General features: G+C 36.1%; 1 protein-coding gene across 13 annotated transcripts in view; it reads left to right on the top strand.

Moving 5' to 3' along the window:
* The window catches only part of SETD5 (SET domain containing 5), a 77,487-nt gene that overhangs the window by 21,173 nt on the left and 38,503 nt on the right, over positions 1-17,811 (top strand). For 7 of the 13 annotated variants that reach the window (XM_070455593.1, XM_070455591.1, XM_070455589.1 and 4 more), the window contains exons 2-4: positions 11,898-11,957; positions 14,438-14,624; positions 15,442-15,666. Coding sequence is in view for 3 of the 13 variants with exons in the window: in XM_070455590.1 (XP_070311691.1) it covers positions 14,554-14,624 (71 nt within the window). In the remaining 10 variants the exon portion in view is untranslated. Of the gene's footprint in view, positions 1-11,413; positions 11,480-11,897; positions 11,958-14,437; positions 14,625-15,186; positions 15,285-15,441; positions 15,667-17,811 lie in introns of those variants that run through there. The other 6 variants (XM_070455590.1, XM_070455597.1, XM_070455594.1 and 3 more) reach the window with 4 other exon arrangements.

Genomic DNA, 17,811 nt, shown 5'->3' with positions numbered 1-17,811 from the left:
TTGGCAAATAAAACTTTTGCACTTTTTTTTAGGCTGAAACTCTGAGATCAAGGTGTTGGCAGGAGTTGTTTCTCCTGAGGCCTCTCTCCTTGGTTTGCAGTGGGTCACTCTCTTGCCTCTTCATGTGGTTATTCATCTATGTGTGCACGTTCCTGGTGTGTCTCTGTGTGTCAAAATTTTCTCTTATAGGACACCAGTCATATTGAATTAGGGCGCATCCTAATGGCCTCATTTTTTAGGCTATTTTTTAATTGAGACTAAGTTGACATATTTCAGGTGTACAACTTGATGCAGCCTAATACGCTGCAGTCCATGGAGTCACGAAGAATCAGACACGACTTGGCGACTGAACAACAAAAAAGCATAATGATTTCATAATGATTTGAATACATTGTGAAGTGGTCACAATAAGTATAACACATTTCACCTTAAATAGTTAAAAAAAATTTTCCTTTGATGAGAATGTTTAAGATCTCTTAGCAACTTTCAAACTTGCAGTACAGTATTAACTAGTCACCATATTATAGATTATACCCCCATGACTCATTTATTTTATAAATGCATGTTTCTACTTTTGATGCCCCATAGCCATTTCTTCCACCCCCAAAATTTTTGCAGTTTTAAAAAACTGGCCGGAAAGTTTGGGAACCACTACTCTTTAAGTTATTAGGGGTGGTCTACAAGAGATTTATCGAAGTCTGGGGCATAGGATTTCTTCTTATTTAATACTTGTCTTAGTTTTCATATTTATCAAGCACTAGAAAAGGATATGTACAGTATTCAAAAACAGTAGTATTGAATATTTAGGAATATTTTACTTAGGAAAAAATAAGTTTATAAATAGAAGATGTTTTAACAAAAAGGAAAAGTGGAAGGTAAAACCTAAGATGCTTCATGTTCTCCACTTGATTCAGTGCTGGAATTCTGGCCTTTGCTTAGGGTCAGACAGATGCTGATAGGACCGAAAAACCAGCAGAGGCAATTGAAAGAGATGGTAAAATACTTCGGAAATTTCAACAAGGCATATGGTTGTGATTATATTTTGCATAAGAATTTGAAGCAATTTACTAAACTCTTTGTATTCTTTTAAAAGTACTGCTTTGACTGTGCCCTGGGGCTAATTTAAGTATTCCTTAATGAAGGGCCTTCCTGGTGGCTCAGTCGTAAAGAATCTGCTTGCCATGTGGGAGACCCCAGTTCAATCCCCAGGTCCAGAACATCCCCTGGAGAAGGAAATGGCAACCCACTCCTCTATTCTTTCCTGGGAAATCCCATGGACAGAGGAGCCTGGTGGGCTGCAGTCTGTGGAACTGGAAGAGTCAGCCATGACTTAGGGACTGAACCATCACCATCAGTCAGTAAAGAATCTGCCTGCAATGCAGGAGACTTGGGAAGGTCCCCTGGAGAAGGAAAGGGTAACCCACTCCAGTATTCTCTCCTGGAGAATCCCGTGGACACAGGATCCTGGTGGGCGACAGTCATGCTGTCACAAGAGTCAGACGCGGCTCAGCTTCTGAACCTCCACCACTCATTAATGGGTGAGAATTTGGACCCAGTATAGCTGAAATGTTTATTGAGACTGGATTGTCAAGGTTTTAATTTTTATTTCTTTATATTTTGGCCGCACCACACGGCTTGCAGGATCTTAGTTCCCCAGCCAGGAATTGAACCCAGGCTCTCAGCAGTGAAGGCACGGGAGTCCTACCCATTGGACCACCAGGGAACTCCCTGTATCAAGGTTTTAAATTATTTTTCATGTTAAGATTTCCAGAGAATAGTTTTACAGTCCATAAGTTAAATATTCTTGATGTTTTGCAGATACTTAAAGTTCTGAGCCTCATAAAAAATTACTAGCTAGTTGGTCCAGAAATGCTCATCTTCTTCTAGGGAAATAATGTACTTACTTTTCCAGAGCTTTCATTCTACACAGTAACCTACTATATAAGTAAATATAGGCTAATTTTTTGCTTAGACAAAAAAAAAAAAAAACCCGTTGGGTACGTCACTGTTTAACTTTACTGTTACAAATACAGTTTATGGAGGGTAGTTTGGTAATAGAATGTTTAAGGTATATATTTGCATTGACAGTGATTTGGGCCTCTTTTCCACTAACTGGATCATCAGATATCTGCTTTGTGGTTCATGTAGGAATCAGCTATCTACATCCCACATGTTTCTCTTCTGTGACACTCACCATTGTTAGTACTGTGACCCTTACCATTACTGGTGAGTTATTTTTTGACTGTAAAGTATGCCTTCATTTAGTCGGTGAGCTTTTTGAACCCTAAGTTTGTCATTGTTCTAAGGCTCTCATACTCTTAAGAAACTACTCATCAAGAACAGCTGGCTAACACCTCAGATATGAGCCATTGCTACTGTGATGATAAAGAGAAGGATAATCAGGCCTTCTGTTCTTAATGTTCTGGTTTCACTTATTTTGCTTATTGGTGCATAACATGTACATACAGAAATAGTATGTCACAGACTGCCTTGTGTGTGTGCTTGTGCTTAACTCTGCTGTAAGGAGAGATTTGCATTCCCAGGAACACAAGAAATCTTACTATCAACAGACTCAAATCAAAAAACAATTGCATACAGGGACTTAACTTCCCTGGCAGTCCAGTGGTTATGACTGTGGGCTTCTGCTGTAGGGGACTTGGTCACGGAGGTTGGGAGGTCGGGGGGACACCCAAGATCCCACATGCCCTGTGGTGCAGCCAAAAAAGTTTTTATAAAATGAATCATAAGTGCTAAAAGCTTTTTTGAAAAATTGCTTTCAGTCCTTTTTTTTCTTTTTGGCCACATGGTTTGTGGGATCCAAGTTCCCCAACCAGTGTGTGCCCTCCAGTGGAAGCAGAATCCTATAACCACTGGACCACCAGGGAATTCCCAGTAATTTTTTTCTTAAGAAAAAAAAATAATAAGACATTTTTTCATAGCCATGTATGTATAAACATTACTCAGCAAATCAGTTGATGGGTTACACATTAAGCTTTCTATCCATTTTCACTTTTGCAATGAAATGATGGTCTTTCCATATCACTGCCACCTGTCATTATATGCTAACCACTCACAATATTTAAAATAAACAAGGGACAACTTTACTCAGCAGATGTAATACATACGACTTGTATTTCTGGGATTTGCTTTAAAATAATAGTGTAGAAGAGGAAAGGTTATAAATAAGATTGGCTATGAGTTGAATGTTCATTAAAGCTTGGGAGGGTCTGTATCAGTTCAGTAAAGGGTTTTCTGTGGTTTTATATTTGTTTGAAATTTCTCATAATAAAGTTTTTTTAAGGTGCAAAGAAAAAAAAGTTTATCAGACAAGTAGTGTGAACAAAATTTTGAAGGAAAAGGAAAAAACACAGGTTAATATCTAATTAACAAAGGCAATCTTTTATTCAGGCAAAGGAGTTTGAACTAACCCAGTAGGTATTAGGTAGCCATTTTAGGTTTTAATAGTAGAATGATAATGATCATAATTAGACCTTAAAGGATTAGCATTATGGGGAAATGAAGAGTTGAGAACCCAGAGGCCATGAGAGTGGCTCATTGCAACCTTGAATCCTGTTGCTGAATGGATAAAAGACAATTCGTGAGATATTTCAAAGGAGAAAGAATAGCTATTCATTTAGGCTCTCAGTTGGGTGCTAGTGCGAGCACAGTGAAAGGGAGGGATGTTTTGCCTCATTTGCCCAGAACTTGGTTTGAACCATGTCTAGTGTGATAGGGGAACATATACCAAATGATTTATAGAAATTTGTTATAAATTTAGTCAGTATTTTGGCCCTCTGTCTTAGAATAAACCATGTTTATGAGCTTCTTATAGTTTCAAAATTTCTTCTCTTTCCACGGGTAATTAAAACTGAAGGTATCATATTTTATCCTACTGAGGTAGAACTGCTTCAACAAAGTTTTGATAACCTATTTGAAGAGCTCAGATCTACAGATGCCATCTAGATGGTTAGCATAATTTGTTTTCTGGTAACTGGGAAAAGAAATTTAGAGCTTGGTGCTGCCTTCTGTTAAATAAAGTTACCTCATGAGACAACTGTAGGAAAGTACTTTGGTTCTGTAATAGTAATCTTATCTAAGTTTTACTTTGTATATCCCAGCCCAAATTTAGTGAAAAAGTAACTGAGATCTCCTCAGTATAAAAGAATTTTAGAGGTCATCCAGTGCACTCAACAGTATGTGAACTGTGAACTTTCAGAGGTTCAAGCTGGATTTAGAAAAGGCAGAGGAACCAGAGATCAAATTGCCAACATTCGTTGGATCATCAGAAAAGCAAGGGAGTTCCAGAAAGACATCTACTTCTGCTTTATTGACTGTGCCAAAGCCTTTGACAGTGTGCATCACAACAAAGTGTGGAAAATTCTAAGAGAGATGGGAATACCAGACCACCTGACCTGCCTCCTGAGGAATCTGTATGCAGGTCAAGAAGCAACAGTTAGAATTGGACATGGAACAATAGACTGGTTCCAAATTGGAAAAGGAGTACATCAAGGCTGTATATTGTCACCCTGCTTATTTAACTTATGTGTAGAGTACATCATGAGAAATGCCAGACTGGATGAAGCACAAGCTGGAATCAAGATTTCTGGGAAAAATATCAATAACCTCAGATATGCAGATGACACCACCCTAATGGCAGAAAGTGAAGAAGAACTAAAGAGCCTGTTGATGAAAGTGAAAGAGGAGAGCGAAAAAGCTGGCTTAAAACTCAACACTCAGAAAACTAAGATCATGGCATCCGGTCCCATCACTTCATGGCAAATAAATGGGGAAACAGTGGAAACAGTGAGAGGGTTTTATTTTGGGGGGCTCCAAAACTCACTGCAGATGGTGATTGCAGCCTTGAAATTAAAAGACACTTGCTCCTTGGAAGAAAAGTTATGACCAACCTAGACAGCATATTAAAAAGCAGAGACATTACTTTGCCAACAAGGGTCCATCTAGTCAAAGCTATGGTTTTTCGATAGTCGTGTATGGATGTGAGAGTTGGACTATAAAGAAACCTGAGTGTGGAAGAATTGATGTTTTTGAACTGTGGTGTTGGAGAAGACTCTTGAGAGTCCCTTGGACTGCAAGGAGATCCACCCAGTCTATCCTAAAGGAGATCAGTCCTGGGTGTTCATTGGTAGGACTGATTTTGAAGCTGAAACTCCAATACTTTGGCCACCTGATGCAAAGAGCTGACTCATTTGAAAAGACCCTGATGCTGGGAAGGATTGAGGGCAGGAGAGGAAGGGGACGACAGAGAATGAGATGGTTGGATGACATCACCAACTCATTGGACATGAGTTTGAGTAAACTCTGGAAGTTGGTAATGGACAGGGAGCCCTCGCGTGCTGCAGTCCATGGGGTCGCGCAGAGTCGGACTGAACTGAGAGACTGAACTGAACCGAGTGCACTCAATCAATAATCTTAATCACTGAATTATTGGGAATTCGTAGTTAACTGTCATTTTAGGATTTTCTTTTAGTCAGTAGAGAGTCTCTTCTAAGGAAAAGACTGTATGAAGACTGTTAGAGTTGAAATTATTTTGAAGCTTATGAGAAAATATAACTTTCCCACTGTGTTTATGGGTGTGTAAAATGGCTTTAACTTTCTGCAGGGTGGTTCAGCATCACTAGTAAATATGCTTGTGCCCTTCTAGTAGTTCCACTTCTAAGAATGTGTCCAAAGGAAATGTTTATACACGTGTATAAAGAAAAGCATATGTACATGCATTCAGTGCAGCATTGTATATATTGTGGAAAATTAGAAACAGTCTAAACATCCACCTGCAGAGGATTGATTTGAATTATAGTAGATCCACAGAATAGAATACAGTGTTGTCATTTAAGAGAAATAAATTTGTAGTTATGCATATAAATGTCCAAAACTAAATGAGCCAAGTAGATTAAAGAACAATAGGGTTATCACTTTCGTCTTTGGGAACTAGACTGGTGTGAGAATTTCACTTCTACTTTTTATGCTTTTGTAATGTTTGTATATTTTTATAATATATTTTATATAATTTGTAAGTTTATATAAAATAAATTTTTTTAAATCTATGTTGTTATATTTTTATTTATAAGTTAATTAAGATACAGCTGTTGGTCAGGGAGGATCCCTATTGTGCATATCAGAATTACTAAGCTTTAAATTCCTTTACTGCTATATATTTTGGCACCTCGTCAGCCAGATAATCACAGGACATGTATGGTCAGGTTCTGTTTGTGTTTTGAAGTTCTTGCTGCCCATTGTTCATCATTTTTCTTCATTCTTAATAGAATTTTTCATGAGACCAGTCAATGATAAGTTTTGTCTAAACAGTTTAAAAGATTTATTACAGAAGAATCTGTTTCTGTACTCCTCCGTGTCACTGCTAAACTATGGAGTAGCTTGGGTTTTCTTTCTTTGGGAGTAGGGTGTTGTTTTCACTTCAAGATGACTCATTAATTGTAAAGGCACACTTTAGGATTTTCTATTCCCTTCATGGTTGTGAAAATTAAATACTTGGCACACAGGCAAACCAAAAGAGTTTTTACCGAGTACCTGCCCTTTTCTAGTTAGATAAGAGCAACATTTGTAAATAGCTCTTAACTTCATTTTTATACATAGTATAATTATATGAGTAGTTACTTCATGGTTATTGAATGAATGGATGAAGAAAACCCTGACAAATCTAGAACCAGGAACCAGGAATGTTGACCTGGGCTTGTTTGTCTAACATAGAACCAGTCAGTAACAACTGATACTTAATTTTTTTTTTTTTTTTTAATTAGGAAATTCCCTGGCAATCCAGTGATTTGGACTCCATGCTCTCACTGCAGAGGGCCTGGGTTCATTCTCTGATTGGGGAACTAAAATTCCACAAGCCGCTTAGCAGCCTACAGGGAAAAAAAATTTTTCTTTATTCCCATGTTGGTATCTAATTTTCTTTCTTTACTCCACTACTGAGTATGTGGCTTCTTCTAAGTTAATATTTTTAAAGCTCTGTTTCTTCGTCTATTTAGAATAATGAATTGGACTCTAAACTTAAAACTCTGAATTTTTTATCAAGTAGAGAAATTTTGCCTAAACTATTGAAAGTATAAAATTAATGCCTTATTAATGTCTGTAACCTTCTTTGTCTGGAGTAAATAAACATTGTTCCCATTTCAGGATTTGGAAATGAAAAGGTGTGATTGAGAGGAGGAGGCAAACATAGATGTAGGAGAGTTTTCCAGTCTAGTGTAGAAACGGCTCTAAAGCACCATCAGAGGCTGCAGAGTAGAACAAAACCTTTAGGAAGTCTTTAGAATAAAGCTCTTTAACGAGAGAAATCAAAGTTCATTGAGGGCATCATCTGTACTTGATACTTAGAAACCTAAAATTTTCCTAATTGATTATTTCTAAGGATAGAAAGAGTCTGAATCCTTGGTTAGTTTCACAGTAAATATCTGTTTACCATTGTTAAATGTGTTATAAATAAAATACTTTTTTCCTTAATGTAATCTTAAAATTTAAGATCGCAGTAGTTCCATTATTCACAGCATGCGCTCTTATCCTGTCCCCCTCCTCTCCCTCCCAAGTCCAATGAAGTATGTCTTTGTTTCTACACTATTACCATTAATGAAGTTTTTCATGGGGAAAGAAATTTTTACTATGGACCGAAATAGGGTTTTTGTTTTTTGGTTTTTTTTTTAAACTGGGTTTTAATTACCTCCTATTCTAATAAATTTAGAGCTTTTATATAGACATCAGTTTATTGTGCCAAGCCCAGTTGCCCCTAGAGGGAGTATAAATTTAGTTAAAGGAGCCAGGGGATAAACAAGTGTTGAAGGAGAAGGGGTGAGAGAAAAGGAAAACTTTATCTTGGCTCTACATTACTAAATCATGGTCTTTGATTAGTCTCTCTAGTTTATCACTACACGTCTGTCTTTTCTTCTTTCAGCCCTGCACTTCTAGATCCTTTGCCTGTATTAACTTGCTTCAGATTGTAAGCCTAACTTATACTTACACTACCCCAAGTATGTGAACTTTCCCCCAGAACTCTGAGCTCTCTTTCTTATAGTTTGTGTCTTATTTTCCAGTAATTCTTATTTATTTATTATAATGCTTGTTACTTATCTCTCCTAGATTTTTTGGTTTTTTGCATGTTTCCCACATATCCTTTGCTCACATTTTTGCTGTAGGAAAGTTGAAATGAGTGAAAATAATTTTCAGCCATCTTCACATTATTAATAGCAGTTCCTCTCTGTTTACATATATTTAAAAGTTACAGAGAGCCATTTAAATTCTTGTTTGCTGCAAACACCAATCCATGTGCACCTTTGAATCAGCAGAGTAGATATTCTTTCTGTTGTACAATGGGAAGACAGACTTTTAAGACCTTGCCTTAATTGTAGTGCCAGGCTTCACAGAAATTTAGAGCATGAGGAAACCCAGTGAAGATTTTAGAGGAAATTAAGGTTCATTTATAAAAAGTTATTTTTCTGAGATCACCAAATTAAATAAGTTGTAGGTTAGAACTCAAATTTTCTAACTCCTAATATACTATTTTTTCATACTTTTTCTTCTCCCAAGATAAAAAGCTTTTATGCTGCTGTAAAACGGCAGTGTTTTTCCTCAATATCTCACTTTGGGTTGGAAGTAGAAGGTAAGCATATAATGTAGCTGCCACATTAGTTCTCAAACAAGTTGGTCATTTATATACAACAAGTTGTATATTTATTGTATTCTTAACTATTCTGTGATTTAAAAATAAGTTGAAGGTAATAATCACCAAAAGTCTTCTCATACTTTCCCCATCTTCTCTTTTTACTGTTTAGTCATTCAAAGTAGGAAATTTAAGTAAAGAATATTAAAGAATAAATTCAGCTTATATGTATAACAAAATTTTGAATAATCAGTAGATTCAGAAATTAAATCTTAAAATTAATGGTTATTTCCTTTTAAGTAACCCTTACTGAAAATTTTTCTGACATGTTTTCTTCTTAAATGAGTTGGGTTTTTTGGCCTCTTAAAAGTCTTTTGCTGCTTCAGAGTTATTCTGTTCATCTGTTGATTTTTAATTTAATATTATTTAATAGTTTAAATATTAGGATAGTAGATTTGACTGAATATATTGGTTTCAGAATGTATTTTAGAAGCTTGTGTTTTTAGTGAACCCCAGTTTAAAGGTTATTGCTTTCAGAAAGAAAAAAATTGGTTAATTGTGGCTTCTGGCTACTTAAAGAGTTTAGAGAATAGAGTTGTCTTGTATACAGTCTTTTATTTAGTATTCTGGTGGAGGAGAATCCTAATAATTTTATAGTTAACAGTTAGCAGCCTGATAACCAAAACTCTGTCAAAGAAATCAGACCTAGGAGGTGAAGGATCTAGGGAGTATTTTTTAAGTTGAGGCTATTTTTTTTAAGTTGATTCTAGAACAGTAAGTTGTGGCTAGTAGGGTGAAAATAATCATTACCCTCTCTTAAAAGATTACTATCACTGCCCTTGAGAAAAGTGGGCATTGCAAGCTGTAACTCAGCCTGCCTCTTATGTCAGCCTCAGCGGAAAGAGATTCTCTTTTTCTGTAATATGTGCCTACTTTTAACATACTGAGTTTAACACAATTTCAAAAATACCTATAAAATACACCTTTCTGGCGCTTAGTTAGTCATTGTGCATAATTTATCTTTACTCTGAAATCTCATAATTGGGCCCTAGATTTCAGAGTGATTTTAAAACTTAGGAAAGCCACTATAGCTCAGAAAATATATTTATGAAAATGAAGGGAAAAGGTGTAAAATTTCAATGTAAGTAAGTACCTTGCTGGTAACATGAGAATTCATAAAATAAAAGCAGTCTCAATGTTTTATTTCACATCGAATGACAGAGGATAGATACTATAAAGCCAGAGGAATTAAAAAGGGACACTGAGAAAATGGCGTGCTTGTATATGTCTAAATATATATTCATTTACGTGCTTTGTCAGAGGCCAAAATTTAGGAAGAAATTTGACTTTCTGGTGGTTTGTGGAGAGAGCTGATCAGAGGCTGCTTCTTGGCTAAGTTTCTGTCTGCATAGGCTGTTAACAATTGTTTCTCTGGCAGCAGATCTTGTTCATCAGGATTGCATCATTTCTGGGAGAATGGCCAAGGTCCACAGCCACAGTACAAAGACTGTCTGAAGCATATGAGGCCTGTTCTTTTTCTGAAGCGGCACTCCTCTTCCTGCCAGTGCTCTTCACAGGATTACTGAAGCAGACTTGTTCTGAATTTCTTTCATCGGATTGGCTGTTTATTGGACTCTTGTCTCCCAGCTGCTTCCGGCTCACCTGGCTGATGCAATTTCTTTTTCTGAAATCTCTGTTGGAGTTGTTCTTAAAACACTTATTGTCTGTCTTCTCTGAGAGTGACCTGACAGATCACACGGGTCTTGTGCTTTCAGCAAGTCATGTAGAGAAGAGACTGTCAGAATGACAAATACAGAGACTATTGACCATTTCTGAACCCAATTAAAAAGACAGGAGTAATTATAAACCATTTCTGGCATGTTCTTAATAGCCTTTTCCTTAGAAACTGTATGTATTAATAAATGGTGACTTCTCAAAGAGTACTCAGGACTGGGAGACAAGCTGGTTGTGTTTGAGTCTAAGAATTTATTACTGTTCCTGGGGGTTCTGGTGGAGTGTTCTGATTGTAGTTAAATTGAAATTCCAAAGCATTCATTTTCCCCCTGCTGTATACTCATGTATTTATTTCTGTTTTTACTCCTGTCATTTTTTTTCTTTTTTATTTGTTGTTGCTAAAGGAGTGTTTTTCTTCCTTGATGTAATTTCTTCCTTTTGTTTACTATTACCCTTATGCCTTTCATTTTTATGACTTCCCTGGTGGCTTAGATGGTAAAGCGTCTGCCTACAATGTGGGAGACCTGGGTTCAATCCCTGGGTCAGGAAGATCCTCTGGAGAAGGAAATGGTAACCCACTCCAGTACTCTTGCCTAGAAAATCCCATGGACGGAGGAGCGTGACAGACTACAGTCCATGGGATTGCAAAGAGTCGGACATGACTGAGCGACTTCACTTCACCCTCATGCCTTTCATTTGTATAGTTCTGAGTATGGTCTTCTTAAATGGTTTCTAAAGAAATAGTTTATTTTCCAGTTTTTAATAAAGTTAGAAATCCATAAGATATCAGCATAAAGAACTTTTACTCTACTGCTTGGTACTGGAATCCCTCAAACAACTATTTTCACATATATGATATATTAACACTTCAGATATTGATACCCTTTTCAGGCTACTGTTAAATTGACTTTGTCCCCCTCCCCAAAATCATGGGTCATCACCCGTTTTCCTTTTCCTTTTAGAATGTAGAAAGCAAATTAAAGCTCTATTTTCTACATGTCTTCCATTGTGTAGTTGAGAAATTGACTCTTGTCATTCTTTCTGTAGTAGGATAAGAGGATGGAGAGATGTGTTGGGGGAAGAAAAGAGTAATAGGAGCATTAATAGATGATGGTGAGTCCTTGCCTAACTGGAGAATTACATGAACTTGATTAAAGAAAAGCCTCTGAATTTAGGAATGGGTCGGGAGAGAAGCACCTTCTCAGAGAAAAAGAATGAATCCTTTGGGAAATGGAAGGGAATTCTAATTGGATGGGAAGAAAAGGATCACCCAGAGACAGTGCTTACCACTTCTTAACTCAAAGACAATTGCCTTTTCTACCTTTTATGTAGGTTCTAGGTTTACCAAAAAATAATGTAAGAAGGTTAAAGGACAAAGATAAAGTACTAAATGGAACATAGTATGGTAAACAAGGCAGAATACAGAAGTGAAACAAAATTGCCGTTAAAATATTATTTATCTAGAATTCCATGCTGTGTGTCCATCTTTGTTATTTCTATCTATACTAATTCGTTTCTCAACTTTTTCTAGGTCTTCACAGCTACTGGCAGATAATTTTGGGGGACTTCATATTCAGAGGTCTATAAAAAGGTGATTGAGCCAAGTAAATTCCTTTGTTTTAACTTTTGCACTTTAATGAATACTAAAACTTTAATTTTTATATAATGGTGATCATAATTTATTCAGCAAATACTCAAAAATCTTTGTGCCAGGAAATATTCTCAGATACTGTTCTAGACTTTGGAACTATAGCAGAGGATAAATCACAGAAATCCTTGTCCTAATTGAGTTTATATTTTGGTAGGAATAGAGACAAATTAACAAGTAAAAGAAATCTTAAAACTGTCCCACCAAGAGATGTTAATTCTTATCACTCTTTCTAGGACATATCTCCAAACTGTGTGATAAGTTAGTAACTGCTACAACTACTAAGCTTTGTAAACGTAGTAGGAGCCTGTTGTCTTATGTCGTAAAACTAGAGTAATTATAATTACATATTGCATATAGATAATGTTAAAAGTTATTCAGTTAACATTTTAATAGCTACATTTTACATGTTATTTAGAAGAGGAACTAGGCTCAGGGTTATATGAGAAATTTGGTTTTGCCATCTTTTTTGTTATTAAAAAGGCCCAATACTATAAAAGTATTACTTGAAGCAAGATAACCATGCTAATCTAAAATGCCTTCATCAAAAGAGTGGAAGTGATCATGTAAAATTACAAAAAAGTTTTCTTTTATCTAGACACCTGCATTTTTTTATGGTTATGTAACAGTAATGGCCATCACAGGATTTTTTAGTGGTGTTGAGTAACTGGGGGTTGGGTTCTTTACTGAAGTGTAACTTGTGATTTGGATTCCAGTATTGGTCAAGGGTAGTATGATTATTATTAGATTGTGTTCTGGTTATTAACTTAAGTAGCCTTTAGATTTTTTTATTTTTGTTTAATTTGAGAATTATACCATGATATCAAATAGAGAAAGAGTTGTAACCAACAGCTCCCAAAGTTCAAAAATGGCCTTTTGGGCTTATTTGATAAGTATTCTCTCTTCTGTTTTTTGTAGATTTTATTTCAGTTTCCCAGAGGCTCAGAGGGTATACAGATCTACTCTGTTTGAATATATTGTTAGGGAAAAGAAACATTTATGTGTAGGATGGGCCCAAAAGCAGAAAGTTATGCTAGTGACTTTTTTTTTTTTTACAAGCTATACGGACAATAGATAGGAAGATCTTCCTTTTTCATTTCAGTCTCAAGTCGAATATGTCACCCCAAGTTGAGTAGGAGCAAGTGTATTGCCACACCCAGATTTTGGAGAGTCCTAGGTCCATTGGTGAGATCAGCTCTTCCAAGTGTCAGTGCCAGGGAGGACTACTTAGTTACAGCTGTTCTAGCACTTTAAAATAATGATGTAAAAGAGGGGTATTATTTTTATGTGTTCTTAAAAATCTTGGCCTGATTGGTTTTCTTTTACACATTAATTTGCTTCATATTTCAAAATAAGAGTCAAGCAACTCAGATAATATCATTTTAAAATTTGTATTAATCTCCTGGATTGACTCAATTAATATGCTGTTACTTTTCATTTGATTTAATTTTTTAGTGTAAATAATCATTTTCTACTGTGTTATTTGTCTTATCATGAATCAGTATATCAATCATGACTTCTTACTGTAGTTTTTTTTTCTTTTTTGCAAAAACCTTTGTTAATCTGAACCTTAACAGTCACATTGAGTTTCTTTCCTCACACTTAAAATACTTCTTGTTCCATTCTTTTAATGATTTATTTTTTTAACAAAGCTCTAAAATCAGTAATTAAAAATCAGAGTACACTTTTTTCCCTTTGCACCATACTTCCAAGTCTCTTAATCTACTTTTGTTTATGTTACTGAGTTTGTCTTTCTGTTCCCAAATTCCACTGGCTGTGGTCACCAACTCAAGGTATCCTCACTGCTTTTCCATGCAGTGTTTTCTAATTTTTATCATGAAACTGTACACTTCATGTTTTATGTTTTTATTCATACATAAGCAGTGGATATCACCTTACAAATATGATTAATCATTACATCTTCTCCCCAAATTACAGTTATTAAAAAAGTTTAAAAGTAGTAAAAGGGTATTCTATGTTAAAAGAAGGCAATAAAAAGCAGCTATTTTCAGTCAAATAGATCAATCACTTTTATCCTATTTAATTTGGAAGGAATAACATTAAACTGTGTTAATTCTTTTGACCATTATCTGACTTAAAACTCATTAGTTAGGTCCTAGAACATCTTGTTTGATAAGCAGTTGTGGAATGGGAGAAATGTGCTCATTGATGAGCAGACTATAACTTTTTCCTTTATCTGAAAATAAAAAAATGAAAATAGAAATGAAGAGAGCATAATTTTTGTTACCTCAGTTTGTGGAACATTAGTGCAGAGCATAGTAAACACGGACAATGCTGATTCCTTGCACTTTATATCTATCCCTTAAAAACTTCATTCAGAAAAAATAGAAAAATATTCATTAGCATTTGCATTAAATTTAAAGAACTATCTGGTTACTAGATATTTTCGTTTTCTGTGCTAGGATTCCTCATGTCCATAACATGTTGGTTGAGGCTCTGCAGCTCACCCCCACTCTCAGAGTGGCCAGTCTCCAATAATTGGACCCCGTGATTTCCACTCTCTGCTGTGTTGGACGTCATGAGCATTGCAATCCCTCTGGGAGTCACCACACCAGATACATCCTACTCAGATATGGCTGCTGGATCAGAGTAAGTGCTGCTTCCTAGGTAGTAGGTACATTACCAGTTTGTATCGAGACAAATTTCTTATGGGCATCTAATAGTAAATATGTAGTATTTTCTACACCCAAGCCTAGCCCATTATAAATGACATTAGACTGTTCCCTTTCCCCTGTAGAAGCTGGAGGCAAAAAAGAATTAGAAGGGGGAGGAAAAGAATTTGGGAGGGGGTAGGTATTTCTAAGTAAATAATTAATAGAATTAAATTTTCAAGATAGTGATTATTTTCATTTGTTCTGATGGGTAAGGAAGATTGAAATAAGTAGGTGTCACTACCTGCTTCTGTAGAGTTAATGATTATCTGATGAATGGAGGATAAGGAGGAGTTTTTTCCTACTGATTTCCTTGAAGGCCTCTTCCTATGTACTTCTCATTGTTCTAGAGTAAAGGGGCTGCTACTGTATGGGCAGGTTACTTAGACCTTCTGATATTTGGGATAGAAAATGTGGAAAGTAGTGTCACCTGCTTTTTATAATATTCATTGCCTAGAAAGAGGACCTTCAAAATCAGTGGTACCAAACTTTTTTTTCAGCTAAGAGCAGCTTTAGGAATTCAGAATTTGTCGAAAAGTCCAATCCCTAAAATAGACTCTCAATTCTTGAAGAATTTAAATGCCAAATGGCAATGAAGGTAGGCCTTCATTATAAAACTTTATATATTATTCACAGTTTTAAAATTTTTAGCCTTTTGTATCCCTTCTCTTTTAAGTTGTCCGAGATTCCCCCTGCTCACAGATTCCCCCTCTTGTCCTTTTACCTCCCTTGTACCCAATCTTCCTTGCTTACAGAAAGGAAGTGGAAGCCCCCTACCTTTCAAGACGAAGTGGCACTACACCAGGATGTGAAAGTCCAGCGAAAGAGACCCAAGGGGCCTAGGGGGCAGCACACCCCCAGAAGCCAAGTCTATTCCAGGCAGTACCAGGGATTAGGGTCTGGGCTGGAAAAATCCTGGTGTTTTGAATATGTTCAGGTCCAGTTCAGACTCTTGATCCCACAGCCACTTCTTGAGTGAGGTGGGTGTTGCTCTAATTCCCCTGTTTCTCTTGCCATTTTCACAGTCCCTGGGGATTCTTTCCCCTTCAGCAAAGTAAAGAAACTGTTCCAAAACTCTGGGTAACTGCATCCCTGATAATAGTGGTTTTCTTCCTAAAAACTGAGAATATTAGTAAAGAGCATGTGTATTTCTTCACAAAGCCACCTAGAATAACTGTTTGATGACTTCCTTAAAGAGGAAGACTTAAAATGAAACTACCCTAAGAGGCAATCTGTTATATTCTGGGGTAGTCTGTAATTGAAAGCAGTTTTTGGCCTTATTCCCATATAAAAAAGAAGATGGAGGGTGGGGGGTGGAAAAGGGTGGATTGTGTTACTTCCAGAGCCCTTTTTCCTGTTTTGTTTTTATTTTTTTGCATGCCAAAGAGATTTAGTTACACCAATAGCTGAAGCTTCCAATTTTATAACTGTTTCCCAGACAAAGTACTTAAAAACTTAACTGCATCCGTAGGTAATTGTATAATGTTAATGGATTTGTGTAAAGTCAACCACTAGTCTCCTATATGGAATGACTAACAAACTGTATAGGTAGACAGCTCTAACATTTGTGAGAAATTTCAACAACAAAAAATTCAGTGTTGATTAACTCAACAAGATTGGGATTAGTAGCTAAGAAAAAGACCTAAAACAATTATTCTTAAAACATGTGTTTTTCCCAGGGTACAGAGGTGACTACCCATAACTGTTGCTTAGGAAGTCCAGAAATAATTACAGAATCAAAAAATATTTCTGGCCTAAAAATTTGACTGCAGTGTTTCTATCTCGTGAAACATTTTCATCTATGATTTCCAGACAGATTTCCACTACTGTAGTCATAGCTAATTTTTCAGTTTTTCATTTTGTATCCCTACAAGGCAAGAGAATGTCAACAATTAGCTTACATACCATTCTGTTAAATTGTTGATGATATTTGTTAATGCTTCATTATGCGTATGTCACTGTCACGCATATTCCACTGTTTTGGGCACTCTGAGATTAAACCTGGTATTAAGGGCAATATACTCAACTAGGTAAAAAGACCTAGACCTTACTTTATGGGATTTTAAATCTGATGGCAATGGTGTACATTATGGTTTGTTTTTGTTTTTTTCTTTTTTCTTTGTATATTTGTAGGAAAACCTCTAGATGTAACAATAGAAGGAAAGACTTTTCAGTTTACTGTCCTGCCATAAATGAATTTCAGAGGTAGTGTTGCAACAGCAGGTTGCACATTGTACTTAAAACACAATTGATGGAGTATATCTGTTGTGAGCATGGCTTCTGTGTATGTGCCCAGCTGTCATAGAAGGTTAAACATAGGGGAAGAAAGGCTACAGTTACATTTGCATAAAATAATTGGCTAATAAAGAGATGCAAACCTAATACTCCAAATTCTTTATCAGTATTTTAAAAGAGACGATCTGGTATATGTGTATATGTCAAGGAATAGCCTAGGAAATCCTGTAGTTACCTATCAACATGTAATTATGCATTTAATCTGGAACTAGTATGGAAATTGCAAAGTTTCCTCATCAAAAGATATGAGCTTAAATTTTAGTATTTGTCACACATAAATAATATATTAAATGCTATGCTTAACTACAAAGTATTATGACAGTGGGATGGCCTTTTAACCTACACAATATACATTTTATTTTTATTCCCTAGACTTGCACATGAAGTGCATATGTTCATATTTACCCAGTTTGGAGATGGGTAAGATACAACCAGCATAGCTCCATCTCCATGGCCATCTTTTATCTCATGCCACTTTCTTTTTTCCCGTCCAAAAAAAAAAAAATCCATTTCTAATAAACAGCTGTCATATTTCACCCCATGTGTTCAGTGGTACAGAATCTCTTACATAAAATATGTACAGCTCTTTGAAATACTTTTATCTAGTAATTAACAATGCTGTATAAAGTTATTACTTTCTCTTAACTGTCCATCATAGAAACTAAATTCTACCTTCATTTTATTAATGCTTGTTTGCCTTTGGTTTCATTTAGGAAACCCCACCTGTTTCCTAATAATCAGAGCTGATTGCCTCTCAGTGAGCCATATTCAGATCATCTATTTCTCAAGAATACTGACCTGCATTCTTGATGTATTCCCCCCACCCCTGC

Source organism: Odocoileus virginianus, chromosome 26, assembly GCF_023699985.2.
Source record: "Odocoileus virginianus isolate 20LAN1187 ecotype Illinois chromosome 26, Ovbor_1.2, whole genome shotgun sequence".
Taxonomy (NCBI): Eukaryota; Metazoa; Chordata; class Mammalia; order Artiodactyla; family Cervidae; genus Odocoileus; species Odocoileus virginianus.
This window is presented reverse-complemented; position numbering and strand designations above follow the sequence as displayed.